Source organism: Lipotes vexillifer, unplaced genomic scaffold (assembly GCF_000442215.2).
Source record: "Lipotes vexillifer unplaced genomic scaffold, Lipotes_vexillifer_v1.1 scaffold232, whole genome shotgun sequence".
Classification (NCBI taxonomy): Eukaryota; Metazoa; Chordata; class Mammalia; order Artiodactyla; family Lipotidae; genus Lipotes; species Lipotes vexillifer.
Window position 1 is genome coordinate 2946893 of NW_006793997.1, and position 24653 is coordinate 2971545.

General features: G+C 46.7%; 1 protein-coding gene across 1 annotated transcript in view; it reads left to right on the plus strand.

Moving 5' to 3' along the window:
* Window positions 1–24653, plus strand: part of ABCC6 (ATP binding cassette subfamily C member 6) — a 60472-nt gene that overhangs the window by 32369 nt on the left and 3450 nt on the right. The window contains exons 19-27 of the mRNA XM_007466938.1: window positions 566–740; window positions 2011–2086; window positions 4330–4450; window positions 6013–6220; window positions 15054–15364; window positions 17889–18088; window positions 20470–20596; window positions 21697–21798; window positions 22666–22812. Of these exons, the coding sequence (XP_007467000.1) occupies window positions 566–740; window positions 2011–2086; window positions 4330–4450; window positions 6013–6220; window positions 15054–15364; window positions 17889–18088; window positions 20470–20596; window positions 21697–21798; window positions 22666–22812 (1467 nt within the window). The remainder of the gene's footprint in view (window positions 1–565; window positions 741–2010; window positions 2087–4329; window positions 4451–6012; window positions 6221–15053; window positions 15365–17888; window positions 18089–20469; window positions 20597–21696; window positions 21799–22665; window positions 22813–24653) is intronic.

Below are 24653 nucleotides of genomic sequence, written 5' to 3' on the forward strand. Positions count from 1 at the left end.
GTCTTCATTGCTGCGCAGGCTTTCTCTAGTTGCAGTGAGTGGGGGCTACTCTTTGTTGCGGTGCACAGGCTTCTCATTGTGGTGGCTTCTCTTGTTGCGGAGCACAGGCTTTAGGTGCACAGGCTTCAGTAGTTATGGCACATGAGTCCTAGAGCACAAGCTCAGTAGTTGTAGCACATGGGCTTTGTTGTTCCGTGGCATGTGGGATCTTCCCAGACCAGGGATCAAACCCGTGTACCCTGCATTGGCAGGCGGATTCTTAATCACTGTGCCACCAGGGAAGTCTGAGCAGTCATTTCCTGCTTCTGGGTCTGTGGTTAAACTACCACAGCTCTGCCTCAGGTCACTGGCCACGTTCAGTTGAACTCCGTGTCTTCTGGTTTCAAGACAGGTTGAAGGAGTCCCTTTATTTCACTGTTGGGACGTGCTATTTTTGAGAAAAAGGGCAGGAGCACAAGAAGGAGAGCTTTCCCCACTCTGAGCCCCAGGACACTCCCGGCGCATTTCCCCAGCTCTGGAACAGTGGTCAAGCGCACGAGTGTAAATTCCATCCCTTCCTGCCCAGACACGGATTCTCGTCACCCATGCGCTCCACGTCCTGCCCCAGGCTGATTGGATCGTGGTGCTGGAAGATGGGGCCATTGCAGAGATGGGTTCCTTCCAGGAGCTTCTGCACAGGAAGGGGACACTGGCGGGCCTTCTGGATGGAGCCAGACAGCCAGGAGATGGAGGAGAAGGAGGTACTGGCTGGGCTTTGCTGGTTCTCTGTGCCTGGCTTCTGCCACCCTTGGAGAGAAGGTTCCACAGATCCCACTGGCCAGAGTGCAGCACTCTGGCCACACCCTCCCTGCAGGCCCAGGCCTGGAGGCAGACGCCTCTCCCACAAGGCCACCCAGCCCCCAGTAAGAGCCAGTGGCACCTTCTATGAGCCAGGGGCTGTGCTAAGTTCTTCTATAAACATGCATTGTCTCATTTGGTCTCCACAACACCCCTGGGGGACACCTGCAATTATGGCTGCCACTTTTCAGATGAGCAACTCAGGCCAGAGAGAGTTAAATAATTTGCCCAAGGTCACATTAGAATTTGGGTGTGTTCAACTCCAGGGTCTGTGCTTGAAACTGCTACAGAGACTGAGCAAAGAGGTCATTTGGTGCCTTGAGGCCAGAGGCCCCCAACATGCCAGCTAGGGCTTCTACTAACCCAGAGAACACAGTGCCCACTGAAAAAATGACAGTGTTCTGGAAGTGAAGTCAGTGATCCAAGCGCAGCCACAGTGAGTGATAAAGAACAGCCAGAGGCCCTTCCATTCACTCATTTAATCATCACTTAGCCCCTATGAGGTCAGTACTGTACTTAGCTCCATTTTACAGATGAGGACTGAGGCCCAGAAGTTAAGGAACTCGTCCAAGTTTACCTGGTTCATAAGTTGCAGTGTTGGGCTTTGAACCTCCAACTGCAGGCTGTGTGCTGCCCCTGCATTACAGAGGGGGTTTCACAGCCAGGTCCCCCGTCCCAGGCTCTGCCTCCTCTGTTGAGCCCTGCTTCACCCAGGTAAAAACCCTAAGTGTTGGTTCACGGTGTCAACCTCCTGGAGCTTGAAGATGGAACCCTCCCGGCTTGGGGGACGGTGGGCAGGAGGGTCCTTCCCTGGGGGAGATGACACCTGAGGTTGGGTGAGAGCTACCTGGAAGGAACATTGTAGACACAATGAATTGCTTATGCAAGGGTATTGGGGAGACCCGAGCTGTTGGACTATGTGCAGTGTTTCCTGCTGTTTCCCAACCCCAAGTTCATAGCAGATGCTTGATTATATTTGCCAAGTGAATAAGTGAATGAATGAATAATGTTCCTGGAAGAGCCCAGGGAGGATGGAGAGAGAGGGGAGGAGGCAGATCAGAGAAAATGGATGCTCAGCGAGTGGAGGCTGAACAGCCCGTGGGTGTCAAAGCTGGCATCTGGACCCTGAGGTACCGACCCCCATAGAGTGACACGGCTCCCTTGACCTTGCAGAAACAGAACCCCCGGCCAGTGTCAAGGACCGCAGAGGCTCTGCTGGAGGTGGGAGGCCTGAGGGTGGACCAGAGAGGTGAGTTTGCTCTGGTGCAGAGCTTGGGGAGGGCACAAAAGCTGAGGCTGAAGCAAGGCGGCTGTGTCACCACCTGCATCTCACGCAGGTAGGGGGCGGCCACAACCATTCTGGATTGAACATCTGCTTAAGACCCACCATGGGGCTCAGCTGTGGGATAGTTCACCAGAGACTATTTGCCAATCAATTAGCCACAATGATTAAGTCCCCACATGTTCTGTTCACAGGATGATCAGTTTGCCCTCAGATGTGATGAATGCCCTAAAGTTTATCAGAGTTGTCTCATGGCTGGAATGGGGCAGGGCCAGCTCCAAAGAAGGATCCACGCCATAGTTGTTAATGTCCATGCCAGGCCCTGTCATTCATGCTCTGAAGGACATCAGCATCGCTTGGTGCTGGTGGGGGCCACCAGGAGGAGGCCTGCTGCCCCCTTTAGCCAGGCCATAGCTGGACTCCTGTGCTCTCCCTTTTTATGGAAAGTGACCTTGTGAAACAGAACAACAGACCACTGGGAACCAGAGAGTGTGAGCTTAAGTGCCAGCTGTTAGGGAACTACAGGGGGAACTGGAGGGCCTCGGTCCCTGAGGTTGGGCCCCAGTTCCTCCCATCCCAGCTAGCCAGTCAGAGTACTCCTGGGCCACACATTGGTCTGGCCCGCTGTCTTCACAGTGCACAGTATCCTAAGTAAGACCAGATAGGTAGATAATAGGTAGAGAGGTAAGTAGGTAGGTAGACAAATAGGGTGACAGATAGACAAACAGATAGATGATGAATGGATGAATAGACAGATAGATACATAGATGATAGGTAGAGTTCATAGACGGATGTAGGTAGGTAAATACTGTATTGGAAAAACCTGCTAGTCTTCCCTCTTTCTCTCCATTACTCTCACACAACTACAACGTTCACTCTGACACCAGATGGGTGCCCCCTGCCCCCCCGCAAAACTTCACACCAAGCAATTCTCCACAACTCAGTTCTGACACTGTCTATCTGGAGATGTCAGATCCCACAGGTTAAGGGCTCAGTCCCTCAAGTCTGCTCCCCCCACTTCAGATGCCAATTGCATGTAGTAGGTCTCTAGGGTTCCCACAACTTCTGGCCTACTTGGGGACAAAATGGGGGTTTGCATCACCCCCTCCTCGAGTTCAAGTAATTTGCTAGAACAGCTCACAGAACTCAGGGAGACACGTACATTTAGCAGTTTATTAAAGGATGTGACAAAGGAGACAGAACAGCCAGATGAAGAGATTCACAGGGTGAGGTCTGGGAGGGTCCCACATGCAGGAGCTTCTGTCCCCGTGGAGCTTGGTGTATCAACCTCTGGGTATGTGGATGTGTCCACTAACCGGGAAGCACCCCGAATCCCATACTGTTGGGGTTTTATGGAGGCTTCCTCGTGTGGGCATGATCCATTATTAACTCCATATCCAGCCCCTCTTCCCTCTCTGGAGAATGCGGGTGGGGCTGAAAATTCCAAGCTTCTAGTCATGGCTTAGTCTTTCTGATGACCAGCCCCCAACCAGGAGCCATCCAGGAGCCCACCCAGAGTCACCTCAGTAGAACAAAAGATGCTCCTAGGGCTCTTATCACTTAGGAATTTACAAGGGTTTTAGGAACTCTGTGCCAGGCATGGGGTCAAAGACCAAGTATATATTTCTTAACATAAATCACAATATCACAAAGATGGATAGGTGAATAAATAGAGAGATAGGCAGACAGAAAGACATAGATTATCCCCATTTTACACCTGAGGAAACTGAGGCACAGAGAGATTGTCAGCTGCCCATGGTTTCACAGTTAGCAGATGGTAATTCACATTTAAGGTTGTCAGCCTACTCAGCCACAGATAAAAGGAACATTCAAGAAATCTTTAGCATCTGAATTGTGCGAAGTTGACTTCCTGCAAACCTGGACTGACAAATCTGAGAATAAACAGCAGGTGCAAAATGATTGCAGCAAAGCTTAGACCAAAATGAAAACCAAATTCCAAAGATGGCAAATAAGTTCATTCAGTGAGATGGCGTCGGAAGAACAGGCTTGCCTGACTCTGGGGTGATAGGTGGCATCTAGCTGGGCACCACAGAGGGAGGACTGGGGCATGGCACCTAGTTGGTGCTCAGTACGTTAGTTGAATGAACGAATGAGAGAGTGGCTCAGTGGCTTCCAGTGGCCATGAGGGTTGGGCATATACACCCCACGAAGAGAGACACTCATTTGTCCTCATTTCCTCTAAATGACAGGTCCATGAAGTTAGTCCCTGAGAAGGACAGCGCCACTTCAGAGGCCCAGACAGGGGTTCCCCTAGATGATCCTGAGGGGGCAGGACAGCCAAAAGGAGAGGACAGCATGCAATATGGCAGGGTAACCACCCGCTGCTCCCTCGCCCACTCCACATCCACTGCCACTGCTGCCCCCGGGGACTCAGGACCTCCCAAGAGATGCAGCACTTTGGGGGGGATGGGGCTGGGGGGACGACTCACCTTTATTGAACACCTACTATGTGCCACGTAAGATTCTAGATACTTCCTACTTCTTAATGCCCACAACCACCCTAAAATCAGATGGTGACAGCTCCATTTTAGAGATGAAGAAACTGGGTTCTTAAAGAGTTCAGACATTTGCTTGTGTTCTCACAGCTAGCAAGTGACCAGCCTGGGACTTAAACCTAGGACAGTCTGAATCTGAAACTTGTGCTTCCTCTCTCCTATGCTGCTTTGTCCACCCATCCCCCACCCATTCACCCACCTACCTACTCATTCATCCATCCATCCATCTACCTTTCCACCTATTCGCCCATCCATCCCACTCACCCATCCATCCACCTACCCATCTACTCACTCTTCTATCCATCTCACACAACCATCCACCCATCTGCCACCCTGCCATCCATCCATCCATCCGCTCATTTATCCACCCACCCTCCTACAGACCCACTCATTTATTCATCCACCCACCCACCTACCCATTTACTCACCCATTCGCCCACTCAACCGTCCACCTACTCATCCATCCAGAAGACATTTACAGAACCCCCACTGTGTGCCAGACAAAGTTTCTGCCTTGGTGGAGCTTGCAGGTTAGTGGTGGGGGGCAGGGGAGAGAGTGAGAAAACAATTATGCTAATAAGCGAGGTGATATCAGGTAGTGATAAATGCTATAAACAACATAAAGAAAGTGATGAGACAGGGACCGACCAAGGATCAGGGACCTGCTTGGATAGGATGCTCTGAGGAGTGACATTTGACATCCCTCAAGGATGCGAAGGAAGTAGCCATGGAAAGAGCAGGGGGAGGAGCATTCCAGGCAGAGGGAACAGCAGGGGCAGAGACTCTGAGGTGAGAAGGCGCTTAGGGTGCCAGAGAAAAGAAAGGGATCCCATGAAACCAGCGGATAGTGCGTAGATGGTAAGGTGAAAGAGGGTACAAGAGGTTTAGAATTTCTTCTCAGAGCAAGAGAAAGTCCAGGGCAGGTTAGCAACAGCAAGATGTTTTCAACAGCAAAAAAAAACCAGTTTTCAAAAGTTCCCTCTGGCTGCAGCTGCATGGAGAATTTCAGATTTGTAGGAACCAGACTTTAAACAAAGTGGCTTAACCTCTCTGTGCCTCAGTTTCCCTATTTGTCAGGTGGGAATTATGATGAGGATGGAGACACATGCTTGTCCCATAGTAGGTGTTCAATAAATCACTCCAAACTCAGAAAAGTGCCACAGCCTGTCCCCTTTAAGGCTCCCACTGCCATCTGGAAGCCATAGAGGAAGGGGGTCCTGAGGCTGGGTGGGCCTGGAGGGGAGAGGATGCTCCAGGTGGGAGGTACTGCATGGTGGTTCCATCTGCCCCACTGGCAAGTTTTGGGAGCCCCACCTGGCCTTTCTTCTTTCCCCCTGGGGTGTCTCTCTGCCCCCATCTCTCCTATGTGTGCTACAGGTGAAGGCTACCATGTACCTGACCTACCTACGAGCTGTGGGCACCCCGCTCTGCCTCCATGCACTTTTCCTCTTCCTCTGCCAGCAAGTGGCCTCCTTCTGCCGTGGCTACTGGCTGAGCCTGTGGGCAGATGACCCCACCGTGGACGGACGGCAGACTCACGCAGCCCTGCGGGGCTGGGTCTTTGGGCTCCTGGGCTGCCTCCAAGGTACCCCTGCCAGCCTTCCTCACTCTCCATCCTCCAGCTCCACCCGAGGGTTTCTCAGGGCTCCTTCGCCCACACCTCCCTGGCTCACCCTGTCCTTCCTGAACACCTGTGCAAATGTCCTGGGTCCAAACACAGACCTGCATCCTTAAGATGGGGCTGGGGAAGTAGGGGACGGGGAACATCCCTACTTTTATAAAAGCCTCAGAGTCTCTTCCAGCCTCATCAGCAAAGGCAGAATCTTGGCCTCCAGATGTTGGGGCAGCTGAGCACTTAGGTGGGGCAGCAGGTCCACTGGACTCTGCCCCTCTCCCAAGCTGAGGACAACCCTAAGGTCTGACTGCTGGTGACTTCCAGCACGCCACCCCAATCCCACGCTTCTGCCACTGCCCCACCCCCATCCCCCAGAGGAGGTAGAGCCCTGCATCACATCCCCACCATCATCTCCTCCCATCTTCTCTTCCTTTTTAAAAAATAGATTTATCTTTTTAGAGCAGTTTTACATTCACAGCAAAATTGAGCAGAAGGTACAGAGATTTCCCCACTCATCTATAACCTCCGTCATTACCAACATCCCCCCACCAGAGTGGTACATTTGTTACAAATGAACCTATATCCACACATCCTAGTTAGCCAAAGTCTGCAGTTTTCATCAGGGTTCACTCTTGGTGTTGTACATTCCATGGGATGGACAAATGTATAATGACATATATCCACTGTTACAGTATCATACAGAATAGTTTCACTGCCCTAAAATTCTCTGTACTCCACCTATTCATCTCCGTTTCACTGATCTAGTTGTCTATTCTTTCACCAATACCACAGAGTCTTTTTTTCCTGAGTTCTATACCATAATATTTTTTCCCAGTTTTGTTGATATAGTTGACTTACAGCACTGTGTAAGTTTAAGATGTAGAGCATAATGATTTGGCTTACATACATCATGAAATGATGACCGCAGTGAGTTTAGTGACCATCCGTCATCTCATATAAATATGAAATTAAAGAAATAGAAAAAACATTTCCTTGTGATGAGAACTCTTAGGATTTACTCTCTTAACAACTTTCATACATAACACACAGCAGTGTTTATTATATTTATCATGTTATACGTTACACTCCTAGTGCTTAGTTATCTTATAACTGCAAGTTTGTACCTTTTGACAGCCTTCATCCAGTTCCCCCTCCCCGCATTCCCCCGCCTCTGGTAATCACAAATCTGATCTATGAGTTTGTTTTTGAAGTATAATTGACATACAACACAATGTTAGTTCCTGTTACACACATAGCAATTCGATATTTCTCTACATTTCAAGATGATGACCACCTAAGTCTAGTTACGATCTGTCACCATGAAAAGATATTATGTAATTATTCCCCCACACTATATATTTCATACATCTGACCCATTTATTTTGCAAATGGAAATTTGTACCTTTCAGTCTCCCTCACCTTTTTTGCTCCTTCCCTCTGGCAACCACATGTTTTTTCTCTGTATCTATGACTCTGTTTCTGTTTAGTTATGCTTGTTCATTTGTTTTTTAGATTCTACATATAAGTGAAATTATACAGTATTTCAGTATTTGTGTTTCTCTGACTTATTTCACTTAGCATAATACCTTCTAGGTCTACCCGTGTTGTCACAAATGGCAATATTTCATTTCTTTTTTATGGCTGAGGAATATTCCATTGTATATATACTACCTCTTCCATATCCATTCATCTGTCAGTGGGTACGTATGTTTCTTCCATATCTTGGCTATTGTAAATACTGCTGCAATGAACATACGGGTGCATATATCTTTTCAAATTAGTGTTTTCATTTTCTTTGGGTAAATATCCAGAAGTGGAATTGCTGGATTGTATGGTAGTTCTATTTTTAATTTTTTGAGGAATCCCCATACAGCTTTCCATAGCGGCTGCCCTAGTTTACATTCCCACCAATAGTGCATGAGGGTTCTCTTTTCTCCACATCCTCACCAACACTTGTTATTTGTTGTCTTTTTGATAATAGCCATTCTGACAGGTGTGAGATGATATCTCATTGTGGTTTGATTTACATTTCCCTGATGACTAGTGATGTTGAGTATCTTTTCATGTACCTGTTGACCATCTGTATGTCATCTTTGAAAAAATGTCCATTCAGATCCTCTGCCCATTTTTTAATTGGGTTGTTTGATTTTTTGATGTTGAGTTGTATGAGTTATTTGTATATTTTGGATATTAATCCCTTATCAGATATATCATTTGCAAATAACTTCTCCCATTCAGTAGGCTGATTTTTTCATTTTCTTGATAGTTTACGTCACTGTGCAAAAGCCTTTTAGTTTAATGTAGTCCCATTTATTTATTTTTGCTCTTGTGTTCTTGCCTGAGGGAACATATCCAAAAAAATATTACTAAGGCCAATGTCAAAGAGCATACTGCCTGTTTTCTTCTAAAAGTTTTATGGTTTCAGGTCTTATTGTTTAAGCCTTTAATCCATTTTGAATTAATTTTTGTATATGGTATGAGAAAGTAGTCCAGTTTGATTCTTTTGCATGTACCAGTTTGATTCTTTTGCATGTAGTGTCCACGTTTCCCAGTACCATTTATTGAAGAGGCTATCTTTTTTTTTTTTTAATCCAATCCAAACTTATGTCTTTTTTTTTTTAATTGGGGTATAGTTGTTTTACAATGTTGTGTTAGTTTCTCCTGTACAGTGAAGTAGAGGTCCCTGTGCTATACAGCAAGTTCTTACTAGTTAGCTATTTTATACATATTAGTGTATATATGTCAATCCCAATCTCCCAATTCATCCCACCCCCACCCCCACCCCCCGCTTTCCTCCCTTGGTGTCCATACGTTTGTTCTCTACATCTGTGTCTCTATTTCTGCCTTGCAAACCAGTTCATCTGTACCATTTTTCTAGATTCCACATATATGTAATATACGATATTTGTTTTTCTCTTTCTGACTTACTTCACTCTGTATGACAGTCTCTAGGTCCATCCATGTCTCTACAAATGACCCAGTTTCCTTCCTTTTTATGGCTGAGTAATATTGAAGAGGCTGTCTTTTCCCCATTGTATATTCTTGCATATTTTTTTGTAGATTAATTTCCCATATAATGTGGGTTTATTTCTGGGCTCTCTATTCTGTTCCATTGACCTGTCTGTTTTTGTGCCAGTACCATATGGTTTTGATGACTGTAGCTTTGTAATATAGTTTGAAATCAGGGAGTGTGATACCTCCAGCTTTGTTCTTCTTTCTCAAGATTGTTTTGGCCATTCAGGATCTTCTGTGTTTCCATACAAATTTTAGAATTATTTTTTTCTAATTCTGTGAAAAATGCCATTGGTATTTTGATAGGGATTGCATTGAACCTGTTGATTACCTTGGGTAGTATGAGGATTTTAACAATAGTAATTATTCCAATCCATGAGTACGGTATATCTTTCCATCTGTGTCATCTTCAATTTCTTTCAACAGTGTCTTACAGTTTTCCAAGTAAAGGTCTTTTACCTCCTTAGCTAGATTTATTCCGAGATATTTTATTCTTTTTGATGCAACTGTAAATGGGATTGTTAAGTTCTTTTCTAATAGTTCACTGTTAGTGTATAGAAATGCAACATATTTCTGTATATTAAATTTGTATTCTGCAACTTTACTGAATTCATTGTTGGGTTCTAGTAGTTTTTTGGTGGCATCTTTAGGATTTTCTATGTATAGTATCATGTCATCTCTAAATGGTGAGTTTTACTTCTTCCTTTCCAATTTGGACTCCTTTTATTTCTTTTTCTTGTCTAATTGCTGTGGTTAAGACTTCCAATATATGTTGAATAAAAATGGTGATAATGGGCATCCTTGTCTTTTTCCTGATCCTAGAGTAAATGCTTTGAGCTTTCCAACACTGTGTATGATGTTAGCTGTGGGCTTGTTGTGTATGGCCTTTATTATGTTGAGGTGTATTCCCTCCACTTTGTCGAGAATTTTTATCATAAATGGATGTTGTAGTTTGTCAAATGGTTCTTCCATACCTATTGAGATGATCGTGTGATTTTTATTCTTCAGTTTGTTAATGTGGTGTATCACATTGCTTGCTTTGTGGATATTAAACCATCTTTGCATCCCTGGGATAAATCCCACTTGATCATGGTGTATGGTCCTTTTAATGTATTGTTGAATTTGGTTTGCAAATATTTTGTTGAGAATTTTTGCATTTATGTTCACCAGTGATATTGGCCTGTAATTTTCTTTTTTTGTTTTATCTTTGTCTGATTTTGGTATCTGGATGATGCTGGCCTTGTAGAATGATTTTGGAAGTGTTCATTCCTCTGCAATTTTTTGAATAGTTTGATAAGGATACGTGTTAACTCATCTCTAAAGAGTCTGGACCATCTGGTCCTGGACTTTTGTTTGTTTGTTTTTTTTTTTTTATTACTTATTCAATTTAATTCCTGGTAATCTGTCTGTTCATATTTTCTATTTCTTCCTGTTCAGTCTTGGTAGGTTGTACATTTCCAGGAATTTGTCCATTTCTTCTAGGTTGTCCATTTTATTGGCATATAATTGTTCATAGTCATCTATTATAATCATTTCCATTTGCATGGAATAGCTTTTTCCATCCCCTCACTTTCAATCTGTGTGTCTTTAGGTCTAAAATGAGTCTCTTGTAGGCAGCATACATGTGGGTCTTTTTATTATATCCACTCAGCCACTCTATGTCTTTTGATTGGAGCATTTAGTCCATTTACATTTAATGTACTTACTGCCATTTTGTTCATTATTTTGGGGTTGTTTTTATAGTTCTTTTCTGTTCCTTTCTTCTTCTTTTGTTCTCTTCCCATGTGATTTGATGACTATCTTTGGTGTTATTTTTGAATTTCTTTCTCTTTTCGTGTGTGTGTGTCTATTATAGATTTTTGGTTTGTGGTTAGCATGTGGTTTAAATATAGCAATCCGTATATGTGTGGGTTTTTTAAGTTGTTGATCTCTTAAGTTCAAAAGCATTTAACAACCTTGCTTTTCTTTTCTCTCCCTGCCACATTTACTATTTTTGACATCATATTTTACATCTTTTTGTTTTGTATATCCCTTAACTACTTATTGTGGATATAGATGATTTTATGACTTTCATCTTTTAATCTTCCTATTAGCATTATATGTGGTTGGTTTAGCACTTTTACTGTATATTTGCTTTTACCAATGAGATTTTTCCTTTCGCACTGTTTGTATTTCTAGTTGTGGGCTTTCCTTTTTTTGCCGGCATATAGGAAAGTGACTAAATTTTTCATACTAACCTTGCATCCTGGAATGTTGCTATAATTGCTTATTAGTTTCAGGAGTTTTTGGTCAGTTCTTTTAGATTTTCTACATAGATGATCATGTGATCTGCAAACAAATACAGCTTTATTTCTTCCTTGGAAATCTGCATACTTTTCATTTCCTTATCTTATTGCATTAACTAGGACTTCTAGCAGGGTGTTGAAGAAGAGTGGTAAGAGGGGACATTCTTGCCTTGTTCCAGATCTTATTGGGAAAGCACCAAGCTTCTCACCATTAGGTTAGCTTCTCACCATTAGGTTTTTAATAGATATTCTTTATCAAGTTGAGGAAGTTCTCTATTCCTATTTTACTGAAAGAGGTTTTGGGTTGTGTTTTGGGGGGTTGTTTTTGTTTATTTGTTTTATCATGAATAGGTACTGGATTTTGTCTAATCTTTTTCTGCATCTTTTGATATGATCAGGTGATTTTTCTTTTTTAGCCTATTGATGTGATAGATTACATTAATTGATTTTTCAGATTTTTAAAATATTTATTTATTTATTTGGCTGCGCTGGGTCTTAGTTGTCACACGCAGGATCTTCATTGCCGCGTGCAAGATCTTCATTGTCGCAGGTGGGATCTTTAGTTGTGGCATGCAGGATCTAGTTCCCTGACCAGGGATCAAACCCGGGCCCCCTGCATTGGGAGCACAGAGTCTCAACAACTGGACCACCAGGGAAGTCCCAACTTTTCAAATGCTGAAGCAGCCTTGCATATCTGGGGTAAATTCCACTTGGTCATGATGTATGATTCTTTTCATACATTGTAGGATTTAATTTGCTAATATTTTGTTGAAGATTTTTACATGTACGTTCTTGAGAAATATTGGTCTATACAGTTTTCTTGTACTGTCTGTCTGATTTTGGTATTAGGAAATGTTGCCCTCATAGAATAAGTTAGGAAGTATTCCTCTGCTTCAACCCTCTGAAAGGGAGTGTAGAGAATTGGTATAATTTCTCCTTAAATATTTGTTAGTGAACTCATTTGGGACTGGCAGTTCCTGTTTTGGAAAGTTATTAATTGTCAATTCAATTTCTTTAATAGTTATAGGCCTATTCAGATTGTCTATTTCTTCTTGCATAAGTTTTAGTAGATTGCGTCTATCAAGGAACTAGTCCATTTCTCCTAGGTTATCAAATTTATGGGCAGAGAGTTGTTCGTGGTATTCCTTTTTTATACTTTTAATATCCATGGGATCTGTAGTGATGTCCCTTTTAAAATTTTTTCAGATATTAGTAATTTGTGTCTTCTCTCTTTCTTCTTAGCCTGGCTAGAAGCTTATCAATTTTCTGATCTTTTCAAAGAATTTGGCTTTGGTTTCATTGATTTCCTGTTTTCAATTTCACTGATTTCTACTGCAATTTTTATTTTCTTTTCTTCTGCTCACTTTGGATTCAATTTTCTCTTCTTTTCCTAGTTTCCTAAAGTAGAAGCTTAGACGATGGATTTTAGAGCTTTTTCTTTTTTCTAATATACATTTATTCAGTGTTAAACATTTCCCTCTAAGTACTGCTTTCACTACATGCCCAAAATTTGGTAAGTTGTGTTTTTATTTTCATTGAGTTCAAAATATTTTAAAATTTCTCATGAGGTTTCTTCTTTGACCCACGTGTTACTTAGAAATGTGTTAATATTCAAGCATTGGGGATTTTCCAGGTATTTGTTATTTCTAGTATAATTCCACTGTGGTCTGAGAACAGACATTGTATAATTTCTCTTCTTTTAAATTTGTTAAGGTGTATTCTATAGTCCAGAATTGTAGTCTATCTTAGTGAATGTTTCATGTGAGCTTAGGAATTTGTGTTCTGCTGCTGTTAGATGAAGTGGTCTGTTGATGTGCATTATATCCAGTTGATTGATGGTGTTGTTGAGTTCATCTCTGTCCTTACTGATTTTCTGCCTGCTGGATTTTCTGCCTTTTCTGAGAGAGGGGTGTTGAAATCTCCAGCTATGATAATGGATTCATTTATTTCTCCTTGCAGTTCTATCAGTTTTTGCCTCACATATTTTGATGCCCTGTCGTTAGGCAATACACATTAAGGATTGTTATGTCTTCTTGAGTAACTGACCCCTTTATCATTATGTAATGCCCCTCTTTATCCCTGATAACTTTCCTTACTCTAAAGTCTGCTCTATTTGAGGTTAATATAACTACAAACTACACAGGTATAATATACTAACTATTTAAAACTCTATGTCTCAAACTAGCTTAAGCAACAAGAGAATTTATTGGCTTGTGGGACTGGAATCCATAGGTAACTAGCTTGAGGTATGGCTGGATCCACGGGTCCAGCAAATGCTGGAAGATTAGCTTCATTTTCTTCCTCTATGATAGCTTCCTGTCCAGGCAGGCTACTTCCCCTGGTGCTAACATAGTATCCCACAAAGTGAGTACCTCTTCCCAGAAGTCCCAGCAGAGTCCCAGGTCTCATTGGCCTGACTTGGGTCATGTGTTCACCCCTGAGCCAACTGCAGTGGTTCGGATTGTCTAGGGATAAAATTTGCCCCACCCCAGAAACAGAGAGTGAAGTTAGCTCCGTTCCAGGCACACAGATTGGCATTGGGAGGAAGGGGGTGTATTAGTTTCCTAGGGCTGCCATAAAACGGGATTACCACAAACTTGGTAGCTTAGAACAACAGAAATTTTTATTCTCTCACAGTTCTGAAGCCAGAAGTCCAAAATCAAGGTGTCAGCAAAAATTGGTCCCTCTTGGAGGCTCTGAAGGAGAAACTGTCCCATGCCTTTCTCCTAGCTTCTGCTGGTTGCCAGCCATCCTTGGCATTCCTTGACATCATTCCAATCTCCACCTCCATCTTCACATGACCTTCTCTGCATCTCTGTGCCTTAACTTAACCATTATATCTGCAAAGACCCTATTTTGAAATAAGGTCACATTCTGAGGTTCTGCGTAGACATGAACTTTAGGGAACACTATTCAACCTACCACATTGAGTTAACACATTATAAGAGCTGTGGGGAAGATATTGGCCAATGCACATCTATTTAGTGTCTATTAATTTCTGCCAGTAATCTGTGTGTCCTTTCCTCTTCTTATAAGGACACTAGTCATCGGATTTAGAAGCCGCCCTAAATCCAGGATTTCACCTCAAGCTCTTTCACTAATAACATCTTCAAACGCCCTCTTTTTTTTTTTTTTTTGCGGTATGCATGGTCTCTCCCGTTGCGGAGCACAGGCTCCGGACGCGCAGGCTCAGCGGCCATGGCTCACGGGCCCAGCTGCTCCGCGGCATGTGGGATCTTCCCAGACCGGGGCATGAACCCGTGTCCCCTGCATCGGCAGGCGGACTCTCAACCACTGCACCACCAGGAAAGCCCCAAAGGCCCTCTTTCCAAATAAGGTCACATTCTGAGGTTCCTGGTGGACATAAATTTGGGGGGAGACACTATTTAACCCACTGCATGGTGGTCCCATCAAAGGATAAATCAGGGTGGCCAGTTCATAACATAGCCACCACAGGGTGATGGGGGTCTCCAGCCCTTATGCCTTGACCCCTTCTCTCTCCCCAGCAATCGGGCTCTTTGCCTCCATGGCCACAGTGCTCCTAGGAGGGATCCGGGCATCCAGCCTGCTCTTCCGGGGGCTCCTGTGGGACGTAGCACAGTCTCCTATTAGCTTCTTTGAGCGGACGGCCATTGGGAACCTGCTGCACCGCTTCTCCAAAGAGACAGACATAGTAGACGTGGACATCCCAGACAAATTCCGGTCTCTACTGATGTATGCCTTCGGACTCCTGGAGGTTGGCCTGGTGGTGACAGTGACCACCCCGCTGGCTGTCGTGGCCATCCTGCCACTGCTGCTCCTCTATGCCGGGTTTCAGGTAAGGGGAGGTTGGAGAGGCTCCTGGGGCCAGCCGAGGTCACCTCCACCAGTCCCCTGTCTCTGGGCAGGACTCAGTGTAAGAGGTTCTGCCCAGCTGGACATCTAGGAGCTGCCCCTAGAAGAATTCTCAGAGATGGAGACACCACAGTCTGTTCCTAACACTTACTCTCATCTCTGTCTCCCAAATGTTCACATCAAAGTTCTTGACGTCTAACAGTTCATCCTGCTGCTGTCGCTGAAATCGGCTATCTCTTCCTCAGTGATCTGGAAACCAAGAAGGCATTGCAGGCTCTCAAGGACCATTGTATTAGGCTCGACTCTTCCAGTTGCCAGAACCAGAGAGCAACTTAAGTTAGCTTAAACACAAGAACAGAATTTCATGGCTTTTATGCTCCCGGGGTGCAGGGGGTCAGCTCTCACCAGGACGCTGTCACTCTTCCCATATCTTCCCTCAGTGGTTCCTGAAGTGTGGTATCCGACCAGCAGCATCAGTTTCACCTGGGAACTAGTTAGAAATGCACATTCTCAGGCCCCACTCAAGACCTACTGACTCAGATACTATGGAGCTGCAGCCCAGAAATCTGGGATTTTTGGTTTTTGTTTTTTTTGTGATACGCGGGCCTCTCCCTGTTGTGGCCTCTCCCGTTGCGGAGCACAGGCTATGGACGCGCAGGCTCAGTGGCCATGGCTCACGGGCCCAGCCGCTCCGCGGCACGTGGGATCTTCCCGGACCGGGGCACGAACCCGTGTCCCCTGCATCGGCAGGCGGACTCTCAACCACTGCGCCACCAGGGAAGCCCCCAGAAATCTGGGTTTTAATGAACCTTCCAGGTAATTCTGATCCATGCTAATATTTAAGAATCACTGGCTCAGCTCTGCTTGGCCTAATTTTGCACACACTCCTTTTTCAGGGGGCAGGTCTGATGGCCCCCTTGCAACCCTATACTCACAGCCTCCCACCTCAGCAACCCCCGACACAAAGCAACTTTTCTCCAGCTCAGCATTCACACATCCATCCCAGGGAAGATTTTTTTTTTTTTTTTTGTAGTACGTGGGCCTCTCACTGTTGTGGCCTCTCCCATCGCGGAGCACAGGCTCCGGACGCGCAGGCTCAGCGGCCACGGCTCACGGGCCCAGCCGCTCCGCAGCATGTGGGATCCTCCCGGACCGGGGCACGAACCCACATCCCCTGCATCGGCAGGCGGACTCTCAACCACTGCACCACCAGGGAAGACCCCCAGGGAAGATTCTGATTGGCCTTTCATGAGGCATGTGTCATCCCTGAGCTCATCACTGTGACCAAAGGAATAGTTTACTCTGCCTAGCAGGGCTGTGTCATGTGACTACCTCCATGATCAGGTCTCATGATTGATCGCCAACCCCCCATCCCCACCAAGGAAATCAGAAGTAGAAGAAACCATGGTAGCCAGACAAAAATCAGAAGTAGAAAAAAACAAAACAAAACATGGTAGCCAGACAAAAACCACGGCCATCACTGCCCTCCACAACTATCGCAAGTCTTTTCTATAGCCTCTTGACCTGGGGGAGGAACTGATTCTCTAGAGCTTTGGAGTCGGACAGAGATGTGTTTGAATCCAGGTCCTGCCACTTGCTTGCTATAGAGGCTTAGACCAGCTGCTTAATCCCTCTGAGCCTCTGGCGTTCTTACCTACAAACTGTGAACGACACTAATGCCCACCTCACAATGACTGAATACTGCAGTTGACCCTTGAACAACGTGGGGATTAGGGGCACTGACCCTCCTTGCAATTAAAAATCTGCTTAGAAGTTATAGTTGGCCCTCTGTATACACAGTTCCTCCATATCCACAGATTCAACCAAGTGCAGAATGTAGTACTGTAGTATTTACTATTGAAAAACATCCACAAATAAGTGGACCTGTGCAGTTCAAACCCATGTTGTTCGAGGGTCAACTGTATTTGGAAAGAGCCTGGCATGCAGCCTGGGTGATCAGCAAATGCAGATTCCTTCCTGCCTGCCAGCTGCACTCAACTTCCAACGTCAAACCAAATAACAATATATATTGTTTGTTCATCATTGTGTTCCCAGCACCTGGCATGTAACCTTCGAGTTAAGTGAATGAATTTGACTTGTCAAGCTGCCTTCCTTGCCCTTTGTGGCTTTTTTCCCACAATGACCGGCCCTAAGTGAAGCAGTTGGCCTTAGAGCTGAGAATGAGATATTTACTATAGACTAGGGGTTTCTCCATCCTGGCTGTACATGAGAATCACCCGAAGGCTTTTTAAAAATTCCAAGGCCAAGGTGATGCCACCAGAGATCCTGATTCAATAGTTCGGGGGTGAGGCATTGGGAGTTTTTGAAGATTCTCAGGTGATTTTTAAAAAGACCCATTGAACTCTGATTCTACAAGGAAATTGGAGCCCAGAGAAGAGAAGCCACTGACCCAAGGTCACACAGCAAGCTGGTAACAGAGCTCCCTATGCTTCTCAAACTGTCTCTCTGTGTTTGTGACCTCTCTGCTCCCCACTGTCCCACTTCAGAGCCTGTATGTGGCCAGCTCATGCCAGCTCAGACGCCTGGAATCAGCCAGGTACTCATCCGTGTGTTCCCATGTGGCCGAGACATTCCAGGGCGGAGCAGTGGTCAGGGCCTTCCGGGTCCAGGGCTGCTTTGTGGCTCAGAACGACGCACACATGGATGAAAGCCAGAGAGTCAGTTTCCCGCGGCTGGTGGCTGACAGGTAGGAAGGGGGCAGAGAAGAACCTATAATCCTTCTGTGTCCCCAGAGGATGAGACCTAAGGTCATACTGTGTGGTCAGAGAGGTGAAGTGGCCTGCTCAAGGTCACACAGCGAGTCGAGGGTAAAGCAGAGCCTAGATCCCATGGGTGCACATGGCTCACAGTGTGAGCAGATGGACCTTGGCCTGAGGGATCCCCAACAGCAGGTGGGCAGGAAGTACAGGTGTCAGCAAAAAGGAAGAAGCCTCTGTTGCCAGGTCACTAGACCAGCCTCTGTTGCCTTGGTGACAAAGGAGCTACATAAGCATCCTCGGCCTCCTTTCGGTACTAAGCAAGAATAACAACACAAGCTTTGAGCACAGACAGACACAGGTGCAAATCCCAGCTCTGCAACTTACTAGCTGGATGCTCTTGGGCAAGTCACATAACCTCTCTGAGCCTCATTTGTCAAAGTGAGTTTGCACTCATGGAGTGGCTACTGAGATTAAACAAAAACACTCATAGCTAATCCTTGTAATGTGCTTACCACATGCCCAGCACAGTCCTCAGCATCCTCTGTGGATTAATTTATTTAATCCTATTAACAACTCCACCAGGCAGAGACTCTTTTATAGATGATGAATCTTAGACACAGAGAGATTTAGGAACTTGCCCAGGGCCACACTGCAAATACATGGTGGAGTGAGGATTTGAATCCAGTCAGTCTGGTGCCAGAGTGTGGAGAGGGTCAAGCACACAGTGGGTGTGAATTCAATAAATGTCAGTTCCTTCCTTCTTTCTGCCCAGATTTCCAGCCAGCTGGGGCTATGAGGCCCTGCAGCCGTGGGCAGTGTCTCAATGCCATATGCCTTCTGGGTGACCTGCCCTGCCCCTTCCTGGGGTCCTAGCCTAGGGAGGAGTGACCTTACAAACATTTAGGAAGCACCTACTTTGTGGAAGGGTCAATGATTTCTGTGCCATATACGGTGGGTGTATCTCATTTAATCCTCACAACTATAATAAGCCAGACGTTACTTCATCCCACAGATGGGTAGACTGGGGTTCGGAGAAGTGAAGGGACTCCCCCAAGGTCAGCCATCTAGGAAGTGGCAGACCCTCATTCAGGCAGATGTGGCTTCAAATCCCGGTGTTTGTTATGTTTGTGGACTTGGGCAAGTACCTAACCCTTCTGAGTCCTGGTGTCCTCATCTGTCAAATGGAGACAACAGTCCTCCCATCGTGGGGTTGTTAAGAGGACTAGGTGTTATATGCAGTGAAGCCTAGAGTTCCCTGAAGACAGGGATTTTTATCTGTTTGGTTTGCGGCTGTGTCCCCAGCATCTCCAGCATACATGGCACACGGTAGGTGCTGAATACATATCTGCTGAATGAATGCATGAATGAATGGTCAAGTAGGAATTCAATAAAAGGAAAAAGAAGTAGGAATTCAATTTCCTCATCCATTCAATATATATTTGTTGAGAACCTACTACGTCCTCAGTCCCGTGCTGGGTCCTGGGGACAGAGCCATGAACAAGACAAAGTTGATGGACTTCCCTGGTGGCGCAGTGATTAAGAATCTGCATGCCAGTGCAGGGGACACAGGTTCGAGCCCTGGTCTGGGAAGATCCCACATGACACGGACCAACTAAGCCCATGCGCCACAACTACTGAGCCTGCGCTCTAGAGTCCGTGAGCCACAACTACTGAAGCCCACGTGCCACAACTACTGAAGCCCACGTGCCACAACTACTGAAGCCCGCGCGCCTAGAGCCCGTGCTCCGCAACAAATGAAGCCACCGCAATGAGAAGCCCGCGCATCTCAACAAAGAGTGGCCCCCACTCGCTGCAACTAGAGGAAGCCCACGCACAGCAACGAAGACCCAATGCAGCCAAAAATGAAATATTAATTAATTTAAAAAGACAAAGTTGCTGCCCTCATGGAGCTCATGAGATCCTGAGCCTGCTGATGGAGGCTGACAGTCAAGGACTGATTAACTAGTTTAGTTATACAGAGTGATAAAAGGGAGGACTCGTCCTGAGGACTCTCTGAGGAGGTGATGCTTGAGCTGGCTGTGTGAGGGTAAGATGCTGGCCATGTGAAGATGGAGGTCGGATTCAGGCAGGGGGACATGGCTTGGCAGAGCCTGGGGACAGAAAAGTGGCAGCACAGCAGAGCTTACTTGAGCACCTACTGTGTGCCAGGCCCTGAGCTGGGCGCAGGTGAGATAGGACAGCATTGGCCTCTCCGTGCCTCTGAGCTCAGGTGGGGCCTGGGTGTGGAGGAGACTGTTGCCGGGACTCCATGGGCACTCGAGCCGGCACGCTGTCCAGGCCTTGTGCCCAGGGAGGCAGGTAGCGCAGAGAGGCCCCACTGACCCCACTTTTACCTGTCCCCTCGCAGGTGGCTCGCTTCCAACCTGGAGCTCGTGGGGAATGGGCTGGTGTTTGCGGCCGCCCTGTGCGCAGTCCTGAGCAAGGCCCACCTCAGCCCCGGCCTTGTGGGCTTCTCTGTCTCAGCTGCCCTGCAGGTACTTCCGACACCCCAACCTGGGCTCTGGGGTGCGGGCAGAATGGACACAGACCTCTGCCAGTGGGACCTTCAAGGACCTGAGTCCAAACTACCAACCAGTGAGGAAGACACGGCTCTGCAAGAGCGTAGGCTAGACCTCGGAGCCTCGCTGTGCTCCTCTGAAAAATGGGCAGTAATCCCTTCACTTCAGATACTGTAAAGACTCATTGAGATAAAGTAGACAGAGTCCATTCCCAGTGCATTGTTAATGTTTTGTTAACTATTAATAACAATATTTAATGTCAGGTTATGACATCTGTAAAGGAAAAAAATATATATATACATATATGTAAGTAGCATTCATTATGAATGAGACATTGTTCTAAGAGCTTTATAAATATTAGCTCATTTAATCCTGCCCACAACCCCACCAGGGGTACTATTACTGTCCTCATTTTACAGTTGAGGCAACTAAGCTTAAGGATAAAGCAAGTAACAGGATGGAACATGATTGGGGGGAGGGTGCTTTTCTTTTGCACGGCCCAGAAGACCTCTCTGAGAAGGGGGCTTGAGATCTGTGGCCTAAAGGAAGTGGGGGAATAGGGGAGGAGCAGTCCTGGTGGAAGAAACGGCAGGAGGAAAGGCCCTGGCATGGCGGGAGGGGCGCGACTGGTGTGTTAGAGGAACAACAGGAAAGCGGTGTGGCTGGAGAGAGTGTGAGGACAAAACTGGAGGGAAATGAGGTTGGGAAGGGGTGGGGGCAGGGTGAGCAGGCCCTGGGGAGGAGCTTGGCATGGTTCCAAGTGGGAAGTCAGTGTTAAGTGGAGGGAGACCTCTCTGAATGGAAGTCATTGGGCTGGATCCTGCTGGGTGTCCTTGAGAGGGCCACACACCTTCTCTGGTCCTGTCTCCCTACCTGTTTCAAGAAGGGTTGGATAAGCTGATGTCCGAGGGCTCCTTTCTGGTCCATATACTCCAGTTCATCTAAAGGAAAAGAGGGATCCTTGTGGCTACAGCCAAATTCTGCCCCCTTGTCTGCCCCGGGGCCTGCCTCCCAGCCCCTGCCTCACCTGTGGGGTGGCCTTGCTGAAGCTGTCCTGAGGTGTCTTCTCGAACCAGGTGACCCAGACGCTGCAGTGGGCTGTTCGCAGCTGGACAGACCTGGAGAGCAGCATCGTGTCGGTGGAAAGATTGAAGGACTACGCCCAGACGCCCAAGGAGGTGATGGGCAAGAGATGGGGGTGGAGCGGGCACCATCCAGGACCTACAGCAGAGGACGGTGGACCCATGTTGACATCTGCCACCGGCTTTAGAGCCCCCACCACTGCAGACTGCAGTCACGGCCGAGGTGGCAGGAATGGTTAAGAGGGTAGGGTCTGAGACGAGGTCAAATCCTGGTTCCTCTGAATGGCAAGGCTGGGCACTCTGAGTGACAGGGGACCAGGAGTAACAGCAACATGACAGTAACAGAACAGCAGCTTGATAGCAACATTATAGAAACATAACAGCGGCACAACAGTAACATGATGGCACTACTGAAACATAATAGCAGGAACAATAGAGAAACAGCAGGAACATAACAGTGCTGGGTGTACTAGGAGGTCATCCCACAATAAAGGACTTCATACAGTGTCTGGCACACCGCAAACACTCAATACATGTCCACCACTCTAATTAGCCCCATTTCACAGATGGGGAAACCAAGGCTCAAGGGAGTGGAGTGACCTGTTCAAGGTCACAGGAATAGCAAATGGCAGCACTGGTCTCCCCACTGCACAGACTTGCCCTTTTCCCTAAAAGGAGAGTGTCTTACCTCTACTAGCGAAAGAGAGAATATTATTTGAAAATTAATAATGGCTAATAACAACAATAGATAAAGAGTAGCCAACACCATTATTTTTTTATTTTCACTATACCAAATATTATTTGTTTTTAGCCTTGCTGCATTCCATGCCCCATAACAACTCTGTAAAGTAGCAGTAAATAAGCCCACTTTACAGAAGAGGAAACTGAGGGTCAGAGAGGCAGGCCCTTTTGTGAGAAGCCTGGAGAAAGGCTCCTCTGACCCAGTGTCCCCTCCTGCCCTAGGCACCCTGGAGGCCGGCCACCTGTGCGGCCCGGCCACCCTGGCCTTGTGGGGGGCAGATTGAGTTCCGGGACTTTGGGCTGAGATACCGACCCGAGCTCCCGCTGGCCGTGCGGGGAGTGTCCTTCAAGATCCACGCAGGAGAGAAGGTGAGCGGTGCACCTACAACTTCCTCCTCGTGGTGGCCAGGCCACAGGGTGGCTGGAGAGGCCTCAGGGCCATGGCCAGGCTGGGCATCACCCAGAGTCCAGTTCCTGAGCACCAGCTGCCTGCTCCACGTCTGCACCTCAGGTACCCCAGTCTTCAGACCCACCACACCCTAAAGGGAACTTATCATCTTCCCCAAACCTGCTTCCGTCTTGGTGAAACCCACCAACCTTGGTGTCCCAGATGAGGAGGCATCACCCCAACTTCTTTCTTCTTTCTCTATCATTGGTTGAACACCTACTATGTGCTGGGTGAGGTGCTGAATGTTCCACATACTTATCCAGTTTGCATGGGCTCAGTTCCTTGCTTTGCCATGCCTGACCTTGGACAAGTCACTGCATGCCTTGGTCTCAGTTTCCCATCTGTAAAATGGGAATAATAATGTCAACCTCATAGAGCTGTTGAGAAGTTTACTTGGGTTAATACATAGAAACTGCCTGGAACAGTGCCTGGCACATAGCAAATGCTACAGAAGTGCTCACCAATGCTTATATTCATTATTTGCATTTTCACTCTGACAACACCCCTAATATCACCTCATTTACAGATGATTAGTCAGGCTGCTTCATTGAATCCTTCTCTGCCGTCCCCACCTGGCGACACTTCCTCCCTGCCCTCCCCTCCACTGCTCCAGGCCCTCAGCTTCCTGTTTCACCCCCTCCAATCTATTCTCCTGTGATCTTGATTTGAGCATGTCATTTCCCTGCTCCAGACCTTCCTCCCTCTCCCAGCTTCCTTCTGGTAAAGCCCAAACTCCTGAGCTTGGCATTCAAGGCCCTTTCTCCACTTCATTCATTGCCCTGCCAGGGCTTAGCCAACATTTGTGGAGCAGCAGCCTCTGGGCCAGGTGGGTACGTGGTGCTGCCCTCGAGGAGCTTACAGGCTAGCAGTTGGTGTGGTTCACCCGGAATCTTCCCCCTCCCTGAACTCCTAGTCATCCTTCAAGATTCCACTCAAGTATCTTCTCCTCCATGAAGCCTTCTCTGATTACCCCATTAACCCCATCGCAGGCAACATGAACAGCAGCACCTCCATGCTTACCTCCATTGCTGCAGGGCCAGAGCCTGATTATAGAGAGTGCTTGTTCACACTGTATTTAAGTTTACTCAGGTGCACTATTTCCAAGACCAGATGGTGAGCCCTTTGGAGCCAGGACTCCTTAATTTCTGTATTCCTGGTGCCTAAAAGAGTGCCTGTCATACAGTGGACGACCCACATGCTTCGTTTACTTATTAAACAAAGAGTGTTGAACCCCCACCAAGTGTCAAGGAAGGATGGGGGATGGATAGAAAGATGGGCAGGTAGATGGAAGGATGAAGGATGGATGGCTGGGATTGGGGGCTGGATGGAAAGAAGAAAGAGGCATGGATGGAAGGATGAATGGAGTGGAAGAAAGGATGAGAGATGGAAGGCAGGATAGGAATATGGATGGAAGGATGGTGTGTGGAAGGAAGGATGAAGGACAGAGGGAAGGATGAGGGTATGGATGGAAGGAGGGGGATGGAAGGAAGTGTGAGGGAGGGATGGGTAGAAGGAAGGGTGATTAATAGAAGGATGGGACATAAACAGAATGATAGAAGGGAAGATGGGGGATGATGGAGGGGGTGTGGATGGAAGGAAGGGGAAGGATGAAGGAATAGGAGGAAGGGTGGGGAAGTGGATGAAAAGATAGGAGAGGTGTATCAGGATGAGGGGAAGATAGAGAGGAATGCACAGACAGAAGGTTGGATGGATTGATGAATGGATATATGGACAGGTGGACAGATGGGACAGATAGAAGGAT